The sequence below is a fragment of the Marmota flaviventris genome, chromosome 10 (genome assembly GCF_047511675.1).
Source record: "Marmota flaviventris isolate mMarFla1 chromosome 10, mMarFla1.hap1, whole genome shotgun sequence".
NCBI classification, from domain to species: domain Eukaryota; kingdom Metazoa; phylum Chordata; class Mammalia; order Rodentia; family Sciuridae; genus Marmota; species Marmota flaviventris.
In genome coordinates, this window is record NC_092507.1 from 77,518,108 (window position 1) to 77,538,528 (window position 20,421).

The 20,421-nt window shown below is 32.4% G+C and overlaps 1 protein-coding gene across 1 annotated transcript in view; it reads right to left on the reverse strand.

The window, feature by feature from the left end:
* Hfm1 (helicase for meiosis 1) overlaps positions 1–20,421 on the reverse strand; it is an 89,774-nt gene that overhangs the window by 13,039 nt on the left and 56,314 nt on the right. The window contains exons 25-33 of the mRNA XM_027935208.2: positions 19,944–20,029; positions 19,653–19,736; positions 19,369–19,526; positions 17,699–17,802; positions 17,101–17,247; positions 5,504–5,584; positions 5,147–5,262; positions 2,424–2,503; positions 1,329–1,432 (exon numbers count right to left, since the gene is read on the reverse strand). Of these exons, the coding sequence (XP_027791009.2) occupies positions 1,329–1,432; positions 2,424–2,503; positions 5,147–5,262; positions 5,504–5,584; positions 17,101–17,247; positions 17,699–17,802; positions 19,369–19,526; positions 19,653–19,736; positions 19,944–20,029 (960 nt within the window). The remainder of the gene's footprint in view (positions 1–1,328; positions 1,433–2,423; positions 2,504–5,146; positions 5,263–5,503; positions 5,585–17,100; positions 17,248–17,698; positions 17,803–19,368; positions 19,527–19,652; positions 19,737–19,943; positions 20,030–20,421) is intronic.

A 20,421-nucleotide genomic window follows, 5' to 3' on the forward strand; every position in this document is an offset into this window, starting at 1 on the left:
AAAAAGAAAAAAAGAAAGAAAGGAAGTAAAAGAGGAAAAGATAAGATAAACTGCAGAGAAAAAGGCAGGGAATAGAGTGGTAGTACAGGAAGAAATAAGTCATAGAGCTATAGATTGAAGTAAGATAAAAATAAAAGGGCTGAAAATTTTAAACCTCCTATCCATTTTCTAATAATATCTGGCTCTCTCCCTCCTTCCCTCCTTTATTTCTTTCTTCCTTCCCTTCCTCTCATCTTCCATATTGGGTCTAATTACCACCACGTCATAAGAGGTTCCAGTCTTTGCCTCCCTAAGGTGTCTTCCTTCCTCCCTCCCTCCCTGCCTTCCTTCCTTCTTTCTGTCCAACCCAGGGCCTCACACATGCTACATAAGCACTCTATCACTGAGCTACATTTTTAGGCCTCCTAAAATGACTAAAGAAAGTATAAAGTGACAGCAACAAAGAAAAGAGTGGGAATAGAAGTCAATGTTAAACATGAAATTATTTTCAGAAAACATCAAGCTTACCATTTCATTTACATTAACATACAGCCACTTGAACAAACAACTAAATGGATAGGATTATTTCTCATGCATTTTAATAGTTTTATAGTTAATGGCATGATCAAAGGAAATAATGCTCTTCATAGTAGGAAGCAGACTAATAATAAGCCAGGCATAGTGCTGAAGAATTTATATGCATTATCTCATATTATCATAGAAACCATAAGAATCATAGGTTAAGAACTGAAGAGGTATTAATGGTTTGCCCATTTCAATCCTGTCATTTTAAAGGTACCAATAAGGTCCAAAGAGGTTAAGTAGTTTCCCCAAGGTCACAGCTATTTTGTAAAACTGAACTAATTTTTTAAACATAAAGTTATTTTAAATAATTCTAAAACACATGAAAGTAATAATTTAACATTTTAATCCTATATTTATCCAAGAATCCCCTATTTTCTCTCAGATTATCATTAAATTAGGCAACACCATGTAGGAAAGATATATATATATATATGCATCACAGTCATATCTAGTACATAAAGTTCAGAAATCAATGAACACACACATATGTGTATGTGTATATATATATACATATATAAAATATATATATATATATATATATATATATATATATATATATATATATATATACTTTTCTAAATCCATGACTATCTGAATTAACAAACTCAAGAACTTAAAATTGGTTAAAAGACCCAAGGAAAAAAAATGCTGCTTAGTTAAAAGTCAAAATAATTGTAGGTGTTGGTTTTTCAATAATATTATTTGTCAATCTAAAGTAATGACAAATCATATTCCCTCTCAGATCAGCATCACCAATAATTTACTTTTGTCTTGATATTCAGATGGCTCTTGTTGAACTTTTCCATGGATTTCATGCTGATCACATTGCTCCATTACAGGCAATTCAGGTATGTTTAAATATTCTGACCTTTATAAAGGTAGAAAAAACAGTAAAAATGTAAAAGTAAATATTAAAAAGAACCTAGACTTAAAAAACTAGTTACTTATAACAAAGGAAAAACCCATGGTTTATCAACTCAGTACTTCAATGATAAAATATATTCAGACTAGGTAGCAAAGGGTAAAAACAGATGTTCAATGGAAGAGACCAACATTTAGTCCTCTTTACATGCTCCCAATAGATATTGCTATCATTGTACAATCTTTAAACAAATCTATTGCTAATGCTATTTACAGTTAGATAACAAAAGCTGAAATCTTTAGAAGCAGTTCTGAATTTAGTATTCTGATGGTTAGTTCTTGTTCTGTACTGATTGTTGAATAAATTGAATGTCATCCCTATATCTAGAATGCTCTTGTCTGAATGGAAAATTACATGTGCTATTGGTTTCTAGGCATCATGATAGAGGAACACTGAATTATCACCTGAGGTCCTTGGCTTACTTATTGGGAATACGAAGTTTGGATTTTTTCATCAATAAGAAGAGATAAAAATACCTTATTTTATAAGCCAGGTTGTTGTTAAGGTCAAGAGAGATAATGCACAAAAGTGAAATTTTAAAATTACAAAATATTTTATAAATTTGAGGTATATTAATATAGAATGAGCACCTGAATAGAAAGATAAGACTTTGTATACCAATATGGTTTATCTTTTTAAAGCACAGTATATTCCTGTCACTTAAATTAAGAAGGCAAAGAACCTGAAGTAGTTTCCTAGGAAAGAGACAATTCAATGAATATTAAAGTATTCTGTAAATGTAGAGTTCTAATTAAATTTAGGGTATGAAAGATAATGAAACCCTTATGATATTATTGCTTCATTATAGAACTAAATGATTACTGTGATTACTGTGAACAGTAACTAGTGATCACCTTTTTCTGAACAAGTAGTTATCTGAAGGAAAAGAGAATTTAAGATGAATATTTTATCTTAGATATTAACATTATATTTGTACCTTGATAAACTAGGAAGGGAAGGTTTGGGAGTAAAACCAAACCCTTTAAGGTCCACACTTTGAGATTTATTCATCTGTACCTAATGAAAAAAAATTATGAGTTCAACTATCAGTTTTACATGAAGACCTTTTAATAAATGAGTCAAATGGCACATCACAGTCATATCTAGTATATAAACAGAAATCAATGAACTAGAAACAACTCAGACTAGTTCTCAGCTCAAATATTTCTCATATCATTCATATATATATGAATATATATATATATATATATATATATATATATATATATATATATATATATATTTTTGTAGTTGTAGATGGACACAATACCTTTATTTTATTTATTTATCTTTACGTGGTGCTGAAGATCAAATCCAGGGCCTCACACATGCTAGACAAGTACTCTACCACCGAGCTACAACCTCAGCCTGTTAGTCTTTCTTAAATGTTGCAATCTTTATGGTTCTTTACTAGGTCTTCTCTTTTCACTCTATCTGTTCTTAAAAATTGATTTAGTCCCATGTCAACTATCATTTTTCATGTGAATGACTCTCAAATCTGTTTCTAGCTTAGCTCTCCCTCCTGATTTTTCAGTTACATCCAACTGTGTGTAGGGCAATTATACTAGACATTTTTGTAGACCTCTAAATTTGGTTATTTCCAAAATTGAATTTATCCTTCTCTGTTTCCCCAAACTTGTTTTTCCTTTACTGCTCCTACCTAACTTTTCTCGCAGTTGTTCAAGTCAGAGAGCTGGACATCAGTTTTGACTACTTCCTTCAACCTTCCCCTTTAGGATCAGTGAAGTACCAAGGTAGTTGATCCCTTCTCTGAAAATATTTTAAGCTCTATCAATTCTCCCCATTGCTACTGGCACTACCATAACTTAGGCCATCATTTTCCTTGAAATATTACAAAAACAAACTAATGAGTCCCATTTTTCATTCTCTAATTCCTTCTCTACATTGCAGCCAGCGTGATCTTTATGAAATGTAATTCAGATCATTTCACTGAGTAAAGCCCTCAGTGCCTTACCAATACTTTCAAAATAAAATATAAATCCCTAAATAGTGAAAAGGTCAGTATGATTTAGTTTGTACTTAGCTCTTTAGCCTCATCTCCCTCTATACTACTTGCAACTGAACTCTAGACATACTGTATTATTTCAGTTCCTTTAAAGATCTTTCTTCTCCCTACCTCTCCCTTGGGATATCTGAGTATTTTTTAATACCTCGATATATTTTTCTATCTCTCCCATTGGCCATTCTGTTCTCAGATACCTCCATACTTGGCTTATCTTTTGGGTCTCAATCACATCTACTCAGAATCCTTTCCTGGCCCATCGAATGAGGCTTCTGTATACTTTTGTTTAAATCTAAACTGAGCATTTAAAAAACTTTTTTTTATTTGTTCTTTTTAGATATACATGACAGTAAAGTGTATTTTGACACATTATGCCTACATGGAGTATAACTTATTCTAACTTGGATCCCATTTTTGCGGTTGTACATGATATGGAGTTTCGCTAGTAGTGTATTCATATATGAACATAGGAAAGTTATGTCCAATTCATTCTACTGTATTTCCTATTTCCATCTCCCATCCCTTCCCTTCATTCCCCTTTTAAACTGAAGCATTTTTATACTTCTGTCATAGAAGCACTCATCACACTATATTAAAAGGGCCTGTTTTACTTATTTGTATCCTTCGTTCAACTATAAATTCTATGAGGACTGGAAATAAAACTGTCTTATTTATCACTGTATTTTAGCCTGGGAATATTCTTAATATTCAATGATTACAGAAGGAAAAGAGAAAGAAAGGAAGGGAAAGGGAGAAGAAAAGGGGAAGAAGGGAGAATAGGAGGGAAAACATGTCAATAAAAATTATCTTCTCAGAGAAGATGGTGACTATTTCCTGCGTCATTCCTCTCCCTGTTTTCAGACATTCTTCTTGTTTAGACTCATGCCTTAAAATATTTATTCTTATAAGAGCCCAGAATAGGACTTTTCTACGATATAACTTAGGTTTAAGAATAGTCACTTAGTGACTAGCCTAGAAACCATTAGACTTTCATTTTTTTTTATCTCTTGGAAGGAAGGCTCTTGTTCTTCTAGATTCAAGAATCCAAATCAACTTCAGAATTTCCAATCCAATCCAGCACAGAAGGAGCAAGGATTCCTGCCCACCCAGGGACATGCTGCAAATGGGCTCCTGTGGAGCGCACCCAGATGTTTTCTTGGGGTAGGGTTTAATGGCGCAGGCCTATAATCACAGTGACTTGAAAGGCTGAGACAGGATGATTGCAAGTTTGAGGCCAGGCTTGGCAAATTAGGGAGACCCTGTCTCAAAATAAAAAATAAAAAGGACTGGGGGTGTAGCTCAGAGGTAGAGTGCCCCTGAATTCAATCCCCCAGTATAGAGGAAGAGCAAGAAAAGGGCAAGAATGTCTAGTTCAGTTGTTGCTGAATTAAGCTAAACTCATATTCTTCTCATTTTCTTTCTTCATCTTCATTTCTCTCTACACTAAAAAAAAAAAAGGTTTAAAAAAAAGGCTAAAGGGAAAGTAGGTTTACAGATTGACTATAATGGTCATATTTCTATTCAAGTCCACAAGTAATTCTAAAGTACACTGTGAATACCTATCTAATTGAGATACAAAATAAGTGATATTTATTCATTTAATTGCAGAACAAAGGATAAATGTTATTAGTACTAACCTTGAGACGTTTAACTGGAGGAAGAGATGAAACAGCATTCCTGTTTCTTAAATCAGATAAATATGAAGAAATTGTTGGTTCTTTAATATCTGACTTCTGTGCAACTCCAGTTTTACCTATAAAAATAAATTTCAGATACTTTAGGTTAAACTTTACGCATTGTTCATATAAAGCCAAATTTCTTCAAAATTTCAAATCTAATATTTATTTCATGTTGCCCACAGAAGACTGAATATTATATGAGAGTTATAAGTTGCATGATATCAATATCACAGACAGATAATTAGGATGTCATTACTATTTATCAAAGACTTTCAATTTTTAATGCCTAAAATGAACTTGTTTTATGGAACTCACAGCAGTCATGTCCACATGTATGTTTATTTTTACAGTGATGATTACATTCTCGGTTCCCAGGTTTTTTGCAGAGAGTTATTCCTAAATCAATATAAAAAAAGACCTATTTGTTAGGATAGCTATTATAATTAACTTAATATAATTAATTTTTATCTAGTTTCTTTTCTCTCAGACAGACAAAAGGATTTTGACTTCACATTTCCTCAAGTGTTAACCCATACAATTAAAAAAGTATTTTTAATAACAGTTCCTGTCCCATTAATAGCCCTAACCCATTTTCACAAAGAATATCTAGCCATCTATAAATTTATCACAATCTCTCTGGTATAAACAGAATCAAATACAGTGAAATATAAGTAACAAACTTTGTCTTTAATGAAGTGAGAATGAGGATAGAGATTTAAACATTGCTTTGCTTTATCCTTATGCTTGAGAATCTGGAAAGAAGCAAACCTCATGGCATTTTGATGGCACTACTGACTCATTAGTAGATAGGACACCATTCATATTTCATAAGTGTTAAAAATAAATGCATTAGGGATATAAAAAATTTGATATTTGAATTCAAAGAAAGGAAAGATTGCTTCCAGCTTGACTTCTCTAAGCTAGAATTAACATACCCATATATATAATTTATTCCTCATTTATTGTACTTTGAATAGGCTTTTTCTTGATCTTAATTCTAGTAACATGGATAAGAAGAGAGATATTTAAATTGGTCCTTGAAGGATAGACAGGATTAGGATATAAAAAGGGGAAAAAGAGAAGATATTCCAGATAGATGACATATTATTTATATTATAGGAACCAACATCAGCTTATTTTTGCTAGAACACAGATTTTAAGTGAAGTAGAAATGTTGGAGATAGTAGAGAGTTTTTAAAGACTTCTACAACCTTTCTTAGATTTTTTATTCTTCATTTTCAGAGTCACTCTTCAATCAACTTTCAGTCAAGTCATGATACACCTAGACAATGATAATATATGTCTAGCAGTGTGGGATAAATGGATGAGGCTGCTCCCCAGATGAGGCTGGTTTCTCTGTTTTTTAAAAAAATATCTATTTTTAGTTGTATATGGACACAACACCTGTATGTATGTATGTATGTATGTGGTGCTGAGGTTTAAACCCAGTATCTCACTAGTGCCAGGCAAATGTTCTACCATTGAGGTATAAATCCAGCCAGGGGCTGTTTTCTTTTGTGGCCTTAATCAGTACCTTATCAAGGAATTAAGTACTGATAAAGTAATTTTTAAAAAATCCCTGGAAGCTGAAAACTGACAGGTAAACCACAGTGTTCCCAACTAAACATAAACAACTTGGAGAATATAAACAATATACAATGTTATCATAGTGGAAGATGAAGATTTCTATGCAATTATTTCTGAAACTAGATAAGAACACTCAAGAACCACAAAAATAATGAAATATCCCCCTCTTCTGGCTAACACAGATGACTACTATTTTTAAAATCCACCTCCAAGATAAAAAGACCAAAATAACCCATTTTTCACTTCCCAAAAGTATCCAATTTAGAACTAATCTCTGCTTTCCCTACACCCTTCTAAGAATCACCCAACATAAGATGAAATCCTGTCAGTTTCTCCCAACTTCCTGAGATGATCGATAGTTCAGCTGGTATTATATTCTTGTTTGCTGAAGAATGTTAGATAAAGCTAACTTTCTTCAAAGGCAGGTGTATTCCTAGGGGTCTTTGGTTGAAAGGCTTGTTGGCATTATACTCTGTAAGGAGTGCCAAGACTTACTTGTTTGGAAGTTGTGCCCCAGAGTCATGGTCTCATTACCTATAACTTAGATGGTATCTGGTTTCTTTGAAGTCAATTCTTCATGCTTCATATATTCCATATACTGTTGCTTAATTAATCCTCATAAAGCTCAACTCTGATTAGATAATTTGCCCACTTATCAACATTAGTTACTTCGCACTGACAAAATTAATTCCACATCCAAGGTCCTGCATAATCTGAAATTCCCTTTATAGCATCAATATTAATCCTACAACCATCAAAACACGTTCAACTGCCATTCTTCAAATAATCCCATGCCTTTTTCTGACTGTATCTTTGATATTACCTCATCTTAGAAGACCCTCAATTTCTTGTCTATCAGAAGCTTATCAACTTTTAAAGCAACTCATATGGCACCTCTACCACAAATCTATTGTGATCACTTCATCTGAAGTAATTTCTTTCTCCTTTGAGTCCTTGTGGCTTATTCCTTGTACATTTCGCTTACTATATGCTACCTTATATTTATATAGGTAAAGTACAGGGCACATTAGAGTAAAAAAAAACATGAGTTCTAATGTGAACTTTTATCTGAAAAACAATATAAAACAAGAATTAAAAATAATACCTGTTGGGGCTGGAGTTGTGGCTCAGTGGTAGAGCACTTGCCTAGCATGTGTGAGGCACTGGGTTCAATTCTCAGCACCGCATATAAATAAATAAATAAAATGAAAGTCCACCAATATCTTAAAAAAATTAAACAAAATAATACCTGTCACTAGCATAAAAACAGACACAAAATCAATGGTACAGAATAGAAGACACAGACAAACCCACACAGATATTATCTTATCTTTGACAAAGGTGCCCAAAATATAAGTTGTAACAAATTGTGCTGGGAAAACTAAATATCCATATGGAGAAGAATAAAACTCTATCCTATAGCTCACCCTGCACAAAAGTCGATTCAAAATGGATCAAAGACCTAGGAATTAGACCAGAAACTTTGTAAATACTAGAAGAAAACCAAGGGTCAACATTCAACATATAAGTGTAGGCAATAACTTCTTCACTAGGACTCCTAATGCTCAAGAAATTAACTAATGAAATGGTATCAAATTAAAAAGCCTCCGCATAGCAAAGGAAACAAGTGTGAAGAGAGTACCTACAGAATGGGAGAAAATCTTTGTTAGCTATTTTTATGTCAGAATTAATATACAGGGGGTTGGTGTTGTAGCTCAGTGGTTGAGCACTAGCTTAGCACGTATGAGGCACTGGGTTCAATCCTCAGCACCACATAAAAATAAATAAATAAAATTAATATACAGAATATATAAATAACTCAAAAAATAACACCCCCAAAATAAATGAATAAATAACCCAATTATTAAATGAGCAAATTGATTAAACAGACATTTCTCAAAAGAAAAATTACAAATGGACAACAAACATGAAAATGTCCACCCTTTTTAGCAATTAGGGAAATACAAATCAAAACTATACTGATAGTTCATCTCATTACAGCTAGAATGGCAGCAATCAAGAATACAAATAATAAAGCTCAAATGGATGCTGGGGAAAAGGAATACTTTTATGCTGTTGGTGGGACTGTAAATTAACCACTGTGAAAATTAGTATGAAGATTACTCAAGACTAGGAATGCAACCACCATATGACCCAGCTATACCCCTCGTTGGTATTTAAAGTCAGCATACTATAGCAATACGTGAAAATCCATGTTTATAGCTACACAGTAGCCAAATTATGGAAGCAGCCTAGGTGACCATCAATGGATGAATAAATAAAGAAAATTATATATGTGTATATATGAGATAATTTTATTCACCATAAAGAAGAATGAAATTACGTCATTTGCAGAAAAATGGATGTATCTTGAGAGCATTATGTTAAGTAAAAAAAAGCCAAACTCAAAAAGTCAAGAGTCATATTTTCTTTCATATGTGGAAAGTAGATAGAAAAAAAGGGGAAAAGGCAGTGAAAATAGAAGGAAGACCAACAGAATAGAGGAAGGGGACCACAGGAGGCAGGTTAGGAGATAAAAGGGAGGTACTGAGGAAAAAAATTAATTAAATTATCTTCTTATATTGTGTGCAGGTATGAATGTGTAGCAACAAATCCCACTATTATGTATAATTACAATGGACTAATAAAAGTCTTAAAAAAAATACCTGGTCTCTCTAACGTCAGAAAGGTAAAAAGAGAAAATAAACTTAAGTATAAAAAAGTATTTTTAAATTAAGTGAAAAAATAATATATTAATGTGTGTATCATCTATAATCTTACATTAATTCAAGATTATACAAATAATCATAAAATTAAAACCTCTGATATCTGGGGTTGTGACTCACAGAAAGAAAGCTTGCCCAGCATGTGTGAGTCAGTGGGTTTGAGTCTCAGCACCACATAAAAATAAATAAAATAAAGGTATTGTGTTCATCTACAAATAAAAAAATATTAAAATAATAACCCTCTGAATATCATGAAGAAGAGGAACACACTATACATATCACCATGCTATGTGATGATGAGGTGTTGTCCTAGTCAGGAATGTTGGGCAGAGGATTGAAGAAAGAGTGGGAGTTAAAAAGGCAAAGAAATAGGAGAAAGAGTTTTAGGCAGAAGGCACAGCACATACTAAAGCTCTATGAAAGGAAAAGCATAGCCCACTGGAGAAATCAAAATATTAGTTTGGCTGATGCAAGCAAATAAGAGAGAGTACATGAGACTACTGGTAGAAAAGATAGCTTATTGTGTAGGGGAACAGCTCTACCATAGGCACCCTGGCAATTGCATGTTTTCACATAGACCATGTTGATAAGGCTCAACTACTGGCAGAATGGCCTACCATCCTCCTTGGAAGATAGGCAGTCTTATGAGGAGCTCTTTCTCATTTGACTCCTTAGCTTGTAGGAGGCTCCCTATCTTGCATGAGGCTGCCATGAAGCAGTTTCTCATCTGCTTTCCTGATTCCAATAAGGCATGAGACTTTCCATTTTTCCCACTTCAGACATAGCTGCAGGATAGAGTTCATACCTCAAAAAAAGCAATCCACCATTCATGTTTGGCCCCTAAGGTCCAATGTCATCCTGTGGGATGAAGGGTGTTGAGTAGCTGATACCATGCTGATTGTGCTTTGCTGTTTGTATAAGTATTAAACTGAGTCTCTTATGTCATTTCCAGCCAACTCTTCAGAAATGAGGCAAGATCATGTATAAGCTGCCATCACATTGTTGCTTAGGCACAGGTTGACCATTCGACTGTGTGGAACCCTGTAGGGCATGCTAATGATTTAAATTTTAAGAGCTATAGGAAGTCACTGAAGTGTTTTTAACCAAACAAGAGACATCTCAGATTTGTATTGTGAAAAACATTACTCTATGAAAAGTAATATGGAGAAGAGATTTGAGATAGAACAAAATGGATGCAACAAAACTAGTTAAGAAGCTACTATAGGAGTCTAGGCAAAAAAAAAAAAAATGATGTTAACTCAGTCTATAGTAATGGTAGTAGTAAAACCAGAAAAATAGGCTGATTTGAGAGACATAGAAAGTAAAAATATTTTTAATGAAGAATCAAGTGAAGTGTTTTTCTTTCTTAAGCAGCACACTGCCTCCTCTGAAGTTTTATTGCTTTTTTTTAGTTTAGCAATATCTACCTTAAATTTTTTAAAGTTTACTTCAGGGTTATATAGAAAAATATAAGGAAACACCTTGCCTGTTTATTTCCCCTTCACAGATACCTCCTTTCTTGAGCCCTACATCCTCTTCTTAATACAATGGAAGCCTGCCTTATAGCTGTCACCCTGGAACTTCCTTTCATTAAGCTAAATAAGCTGAATTCACTATACCTGAATTCTTTTGACTTTTTCTTTCCTGGTAACTCTCTTGTTTTATTGGTGCTCATCCTGAAGCAACTACCTAAGAATGAATGTATAAGAGTGAAACTTAAGAACCTTTGAATGTACTGAGTCTTTATTTTACTTTTGCACTTAATTAAGAATGTGATTGGATATAAAGAACACAGGATTGAAAATCATTTATTCTTTGGAATTTATGTCCATTATCTTCTAATATCCAATTTGCTCATAAAAGACCTTAGTTTTTTTCTTGGAAACATTTATGATTTTCTGTTTGTCATGATGTTCTGAAATGTTGTAATTATGCCTTATCTTTCATTCACCCTAATTAGTATTAAGTGAGCCTTTTTGAGGTGCAGATTTGTAGCTTATTTTAGATCTAGAAAATTTTCTCAATATTTTTCTTCTAATTCTCATTTTTCTGGAATATTTGTTAGTCAGATAGTAGGCTCCTAGATTGCCTCCTTTGTCTCTTAAATTCACTCTCTCCCTTTCTTTTTCTTTCATTTAGTGTTTTTGTTTTTATAATTATAGTTTACTTCCCTGTACTTGCTCTTGTCCTTTTTTCCCCTTAGGAATCCTATTTAGTTTTATGGTTGCAATTTAATCTTTAATTTCTCTGAAGTTAATATTTGAAGTTTTATATTGTTTTATTACATTTCTGAATTATTCTGTTGATGTTTCATCTACTATTTATTTATATTGTTCTATAATTTTCCTCACATATCTGGTCATCCTTGGTTGTTTGCCTATAAGGTATTTCTGTTACATTTTCATTTCAATAAGAGAAAAGTAATTAATGCAGAGGTTAAATAACATGGTCAAGACCATACTCTTAATAATGAGCAAATTTGGCATTCTAATTCCTGTAGTCTAATTCCAGAGTCTAATCTCTCAACAATTTTGCCTCTCTGATAATACTAATTGTTTTAGAGCTACTCAAAGGATTCATTTAATGTATTTAGAGAAGGAATTTATTATTTTGGGAATGGGAAAATTAAGAAGAAATGCCTTGCAAGTTTTTTTTTCCAATAAGGGATAGAGTTGCTTTGTCTCTTAATCCAAGGACTTCACACACAACTGCATTTTTAAATATCGCCACAAGATGGTGTACAATGACTATGCACAAACATTTGCTGCCCGCAGCAAAAACTGACCCAGGATATGGATGTCTATCAGTTTCTAAAAGCTCCCCAATATTTCAAAGCAGAGTTGGCACATCTTGTCAGGAATAAGAATTGTATACAAGTCCATTAAGAATGCTAGCACATGGATTTTATCTAAATGTCAAAAAATTTTTTCCCTGTATTTTTGTTAGAAATGGTACTTAGACCTAGGCAGTAGGGCATGCCTGTAATTCCCACTACTTATGAGGCTGAGACAGAAGGATCACATGTTCAAGGCCAGCCTGGGAAACTAAAGAAGTAGCTCAGTGATAGAACAGCCCTGGGTTCAATGCCATGTAGTATATAAGTGCTTCTTCACCCACCCTACATTCTGAGAATAATCTGAATTTGTCTTATTAACAAATATGGAGATTGATAATTTAAAAAAATAAGGCTCTCAGAGAATATTAATCTAAACCATACTTTTCAGTATACTTTCAAGATAGCAGATCCTATATTATCACAATCTGAGATGCATAAAGTTTCATAGTTATAACACATGAAATTTTAATTAACATGTTTTTACAGCCCCCAGTTCTAAGTCAAGCAAATTTATTAATGATACTAACTAGAAATGTATTGAATTATATGCTCTGAAATAAATATAAGACACTTTCCAATAATATAGTGGTTCAACTTAATGTTTTTTCAATTTTATGATGGTTAGAAAATGATGTTTCAGTAGAAACCATACTTCAATTTTTGAATTATTCCAGGGGTAGCACTATGTACACAATATGTACACAATATTCTCTCTTGTGATGCTAGGCAGTGGCAGTGAGATATAGCTTTATCAGCCACATAATTATGAGGGTAAACAATAGATTGTCTACAGTGTACTATGTTGCTAAGCTATGATGTTCAGTAATTTAGTATTAAGGTGCATTTTTGATTCATGATATGGGCTTATCAGGATATAACCTCATCATCATAAGTCAAAAAGCATCAACATTAGTTTGTATAATTTAATAACATGATCTGACAAGAGATCAGAACAGCTGAAATTTGGATTGTGTTACAACTGTAGTAGGGTAAAACTATGGTCTCTTCTTTGTGTTTGTTACTAAGAAAGAGAATGTAGACAGTGAATATATGTTATGTTTAAAGGTATAAAAATATTTTTTTATTTGAGAATATATGAATTTTCATGAAAAAACTGAACTGTACAATCAGGATGTATGTAAATTCACAAGATTTGGGATGGGTGTATAGATATATATATGCAAAAGGTGTATATTTGTGTGTGTGAATGTAATAAAACATTACTTGTCTGATAGCGTGCATGATCTGTCTGCTTTCCACAGGATTTTCCTGAGTATAAGGGGAACTTCTGCCTATAAAAAAGGCTCGTGATAGTAGAAAGTATAGCAGACATTCCAGCTTTCACTACAGGTGCAAGTAAGAGAAACAATCAAAGAAACAATTCAAGCCATTTTTAAAGAAATAACTGTTGGTGAGTAGAAAAAAATATGCAAACACAGGAGAGAGCTTGTGAATGGCTGCCCTTCCCTGTGTCTTCATGTAGTCTTCCCTCCATGTGTGTCAGTGTCCTAATTTCCTCTTTCCATAAGAAGACCAGTCATTTTGGATTAGAGTCCTTAATGATTTTAATTTAATTACCTTTTTATAGACCCTCTCTACAAATACAGTCACATTATGAGGACTTCAACATATGAATTCAGCCTACAATACCCAGGAATATGTATTGAAATTTTTTTCTCATACTCCATGAGTTGCCTTTACTCTCTTATTGGTGTATGTTGATGAACAGTTCTTAATTTTAACACAGTCAAATTTACCAAATGCTTTATAATTAGAACTTTTTGTGTGCTATTAAATCTATATATTCCAAGGCCTGAAAAATCTGTTTTTCCTCTAAAAGTTTTATTGTTTCTCTTTTACATTTAAATCAGTAATCTATTTAGAAGGAAGTATTGTTCAGAGTATGAGTTTGGGACCAAGATATGATCTATATTAGTCTATTTTCTGTTGCTTTAACAAAATACTGGAGGCTTGGTACATTAAAAAGAAATTTATTTAGTTCAGTTTTGGAGTATATTGAAGCTCAGAGGAATACAGTGGTTTAGCCTCTGGTTAGGGACCATTTCACTATATCACAATGTAGAGGAGAAGTGAAAACTACCTGCAAAAAGAAGGGGGCAAGCATGTGGAATGGACGCACTTTATAAAAACCTGCTGCTCTTGGAAGAACTCACTTACTCTAGGAGACCAGCATGAATCCTTTCCAAGGGTAGGCATGACCCAATCACCTTCCATTATGCCCCACCTTTTAAAAGTTCTATCTCAAAACCACAAGACTGTAGATCAATCTTTCAGGATATGAATCTCTGGGGAACACATTCAAACCATATCCAGCACAATTTTGTTTTCCAATATGAACATTCAATTAATCTAGTCTCATTTATTGAAAGACTATTTTTTCTCTACTGTGCTTTGTCATAAATCATTGCTTATATAACTACAGGTCTGTTTCTGAATCTTAATCTATTCTATTAGTTAATGTGTCTATCCTTATGCATACATCAAAATCTCTTAGTATCTATTGATTAAGAGGTCCTTATATCTAGTATAGTCTCCCAGATATATCTTTCTTCAAGACTGTCCTGAATATTCTTGTTATTTTGAACTTTCACATGAATCTTATAGTTACCTGTTGTTTCAGAAAAAAGCAAACAACAATAACAACAAAAAACCCACTGGGGTTTGGGATCAGGATTATATTGAACCTAAAGATTAATTTGAGAACTGACATCTTTTACAACATGAAATCTTTCAGTCCTTGAAATAGCATATCACTTGATTAATTTATGTTTTCCTTAATTTCCTCTTAATAGTAATTTTTAGTTTTCATGTATTGGTCTTGAACATCTTTTATTATAGCATTATTAAGTATATATTTTTGATGTTATGGTAAGTGGTTTTACCACCTCCTCATACCACCACCCTGGAAACAAGGCCTTTAAGACATGGGCCTTTAGAGGACATTCAAGACCCAAACTTTAGCATGCAGGTTTAACTAGGTAGCTTTTCATAGTTGCTGCTGTAGGAGCACCAGCCTGCTACAAACTACTATATCCTGTTCCAAAATGAAAGCTCTTTTGTGTTCTCTAAAGAGGAATGAGTTGAGTACTCAGTGGTTCACAGATAATTTGTAAATATACTCTTTCTGCCACTACTCAATGCAGTTTCTACCTATTATAACTACCAATACCATTCAGAGTAAACGACTATTCAGGCAATTTGGTATAAGCTACAGCTCTCATATTCTCTAGTATCTGTTAACAGCTCCCTTTACAGAGTGAAAACAGTGACAATAGAAGCAAGTGAGTGAGGAACAGCTACATGTTTCATAGTCCAATCTACAAAACAAACACTAACAACTGTTAGTACTTGGAGGCATAGATAGTCTACCATGTAGAAGAACTATTCCAAGTGATTTTAAAACCCATTAATTTGACTGTATATAAATAGATATATTCTGAGAACAAAAATATCTGCAAAATATTCTTAAATTTTAATAATCACATTAAGTGGAATAGCTTGGTATTGCTATCCTTTATATTGTTCATTGTGAGTATATTGTGTATGAATGATTGAAAATTAGCAACATTTTATCATTTTTTGAGTCACTAAAACCATATTTCTCAGCATGATATAAAAGAGATATAGATATTTGAGTTAAGGATAAAGCCTATATTCCTGAATTTGATTTGGACTTGTAAGAATGAGTTATGCATATGAGTATGATGAATTTTATCTTTTAAAACAAAACAAAACAAAATTACATATTTCCTAACTCTGCATGGAAAAATCCAAGTGATCACTCAATGGCAAGGAATTCCTCTAGGACACAGATTGTGATGTCAGAAAACTACTATTATTAAAAGAAACCAAGGCTCCTTGGAGAAAAGGGTTATTAAAGGGATGAAGCTAGAAATATTCAAGCTGAACCTGGAATAGCATATCAGCCTGGACAGAAGGAAGCTGTCAAAACTACCAGGGACTCAGGGGTCAATATCTACCACATTTATGAGACAATTAGTAACTTGAACATTGATTCAATATTGGATGGCATTAATTTTTATATAATAAAGTAAAGCAGTTATGTTTTGGTGAAAACATCCTTACCATTTACAAATATACAATGAAATATTCACATAGTGAATAATATATCTCATTTGCTTTAACATATGAAAGGAAAAACTGAAATGAGGTATAGCTAAAACAATATTAGCCATGAGTTAATCACTATTTTTTTTCTTAAAGAGAGAGAGAATTTTTAAATATTTATTTATTTATTTTTTAGTTTTCAGCGGACACAATATCTTTGTTTGTATGTGGTGCTAAGGATCAAACCTGGGCCGCACGCATGCCAGGCGAGTGCGCTACTGCTTCAGCCATATCCCCAGCCCCAAGTTGATCACTATTTAAGGTAGCTAATGAATATCTGAGAGTTCATTATACATTTCTGTCTACTTTTATGTACATTGGAAATTCCCATCACAAAAAAAATTTAATTTATTTTCATTCTAGTTTGCCTCATCAAATCTGTAGATTCTTGTACATCACTTGCTCTCCCTCTGATAATAGCCATAAGAATGAAGTTGGTATGAGAAAGGGGAAATGTATATAAAAAGACTAATAAAATAGCATGTGTTCTAAACATCAAACAATGACAAATATTAACTACAAGAAAACATTTCTACTATATATTACTAATGTAAATATTATAACGTCTAAATATCTAGTTCTAGAGTATCCATAATCTGGCTAGAGCTATTTACCTTTATTGGGGCCTGCTACAGTAGATCCAGCTGAATATTTAGAATGGGAAATCTCCATTTCTGATTTTCTTTGTATAATTATTTGATTTCCAAACCTCTTGGGTCCTAAGTAAAAGACTGTAAATTTCTGCTGAATATCAAGTCCAACTGAAGAGAAAAAAGTAAATAAGTGCTCATTTAAGTCATATAAGTCCAAAAATGAGACCATTTATTTCTTTTTATATCTCTTATATTATTGTAACTCTAGAGTCGAGAAGTCCAGGAAATGAAAATAATTCAAAAAGGTTAAAAAATATAACCAATGAAAATTCAAACATTCATCTTAATAAAAATAAGTCAATATTCCCATAATAATTGAAATTCAACTATCTAGAAAGAAAATGTTTATAAATGAACAAAATATGAATTATATTATCTTGTCCATGTTACGTATTCCATATCTAATACGTGAAACTTCCCTTAAAGTTTATTCATATTATTTAAATATATTATTTTTACATAATAGCTTTATTTTTTTCTGTATCAACATAAAGGAAATAATGTTTAAATATTATTGTATTTTTTTACATTTATATCTTCATTACTTTAATTAACATACCAAAATCAGAACTAATTAGATTTATGCTAAGATCTTCAGATATAAGAGCTCTCTTCACATCAATTTTTTTAGTCCAATTTCCAGTTTTGATCAAAGCAGAATCCCTGAAAATAGTAATGCATAATTTAAATAGTGATCCAAATACTAAATGAAATAGCATTAAATCCTAATGGCTGACTGTCTCTAACATAGGTACTCTGTAGTAGTAGAGTGAAATTGATTACTAAAAACTACTTTACCCAAATTCTGAGGAGGGAGAATAAAGTATCAGAGGAGTTATGGTGACCATAATTTTCTTAACTATAACTGTCTCCAATTTTCATTGATTCATTTGAGGCCCATCTGGAATATATAGCTGCTACCAATAACACATGAGCTTGTCCCTAAGTCACTACCATATTAAAGTGGCTATACATAGTTACATTTATTTGTAAGAAAAACTTAATTAATATCTCTTTTTTAAAAAGAAATACCCTTTTTTTTCGGGTTGCTGATGGACCTTTACTTTATTCATTTATTTATATGCAGTGCTGAGAATCGAACCCAGTGCCTCACACATGCAAGACAAATGCTCTATCATGAACCAAAGCCCCAGACCTCCAATAATATCTTTAAAATTGTTCTGAAATAGTTTGTATCTAATAATATCACAAACAAACCAGCCACCAATTTTATAATTAAATTTAGTTTAGTCTCAGACAGTCAGGGCTATCATTAGATTTAAGATTCACAGAAAACAAAGATTTGTACAACAGCATATTCTAAGTGTACCATGGTTAATTGCAGAGAGCAGTTACCAATGAAAGAATTATCTTATTATTTCTGCAGTCTCTTTAGTAACCTTGTATATGACCTTTTGGGAAGGTATCCTTTATACTGTCAACCATTAGGAGATTCCCATCTTAGATTCACTGTCATTCCTGTGCTTACAAATACAGTAACATAATTAGGAGCATAGGTTCTGGAATAGGAATGCTTAGGTTCAAATCTAGACTTTGCTATGAACTATATATGACCTTGGCAGAAATTACTATTCTTTTTCTCAATTTACTCCTCTACAAAATGTAGATGATGATAGCTCCTGTCTCATATAAATATTAAACAATTAAATATTTGGAACCATCCAAGTAGTAGCTATATAGCTGGAATGAAAATCCTTAACAGTTTGCTATGATATCCTGGAAGAAAATAATAGTTTCTGGAAAAATTATACCATGGCATGCTAGAGAACTAAGCATAGGAAGGGTACCTCCATTTATACATGTGATCTGGTGGCCTGGATCCTACAACTAAGCACAGTAGTTTGTTAGATTTTAATCTGGAAATAGAAGATAAATTTTGAGATGAGTAGGAGGAAAACTATCAAAAAAGTAGGAAGGCCATAAATGACTGGAGAAAAGCCCCAAAATAAGAAAGATCTCCTAAAGTTCATCTATTTACTTGTTTCAGATTTTACGCTTTGTTCATTTGAATACTAAATATAAAAATCTAAACAGACCTAATGTAAATACTGTCCTTAATAGACAAATTAAAAACTACCCCATTATTGTCTTAGGAAAATGTAATTAAGTTGATTCCACAGTGTTATTTTTACTCTATTTTTCGGTAAAAATTTTTTATTTACAGTATATGCTTAGAAATAAAATCAAATAAATGTCATAATTACTTACATAACTCTGTGCTTAAAAACCACTTGATTATCTGCATCACCTATGATTAAGGTAACATAGTGAGAATCTGGTGCTGTTCTTTTATTTTGTAGCTGTTCAAAGTTCCTTAATATAATGGTCACTAATATTTCAGCCACAGTATCACTATATCTTGTAATCTTCAAAAAAGGATAGGCATAAGAAATGTTAAAATATAACATTATTACTCACACTCAGTTCTAAGTCTAGTAATGGGAGCTTTATTCCTGAAAAGAACCAAAATATTTAATAAACAAAATATTTACCTGTTCCACTTCAAGTTCATATTTTGGCAGATATAACACAGCTTCTTTTATTTGGGTTCCAAAAGGGGGGTGTCTATTTAAAATCTAAACATATTTACATCATTATATTCTTACCACAACACTTGAAACTTTTTTAGTAAAATGTTTTTAGGATAAGGTTTTATTAATGATAATGAAGTTATAATACTTATGAATATAAAAAAGAAAATAATTCAAAAGAAGATATCAAAATTAGGTTCTAAAATTTAAATAGAATTAAGGTAACATTAGGAATAAGTAAATACTGAATACCAGTTCAAGTTCCCTTGCATCTGTATCTTCTATTTTTTTAAAGGAGGTCAAACCTGCATTTACCATGGTATTTGACAATGTTATACCTATGGAAAAGTAATCAAAGGACAATTTTTAAATAATCCATTTAAAATGAAATCTATACTTTAATTATTTAATAACATATTAGTAAGAACATTTTTAAAGATAGAACTTTTAAAAAAAGATTCAGTCAAATATCTAACTGCTATGGTTTGGATATGGTTTGAGTGTTCCCTTAAGGTTTGTGTGCTCCATGCTTGATCCTAAGTGTGGCAGTACTGAGTGGGAGAAACTTTGTTTACTATTATTTTATTTTTATTACTTTATTTACTATTATTGAAAACAGGTAAAAAGTTCAAATACAAATGACTGATATAATTTTCTGGTAATTGAGAATATCCAAGATTGTTACCTTTGTACCTTGGCATTGAGATCACAGCAAAATATTAGTCACAGA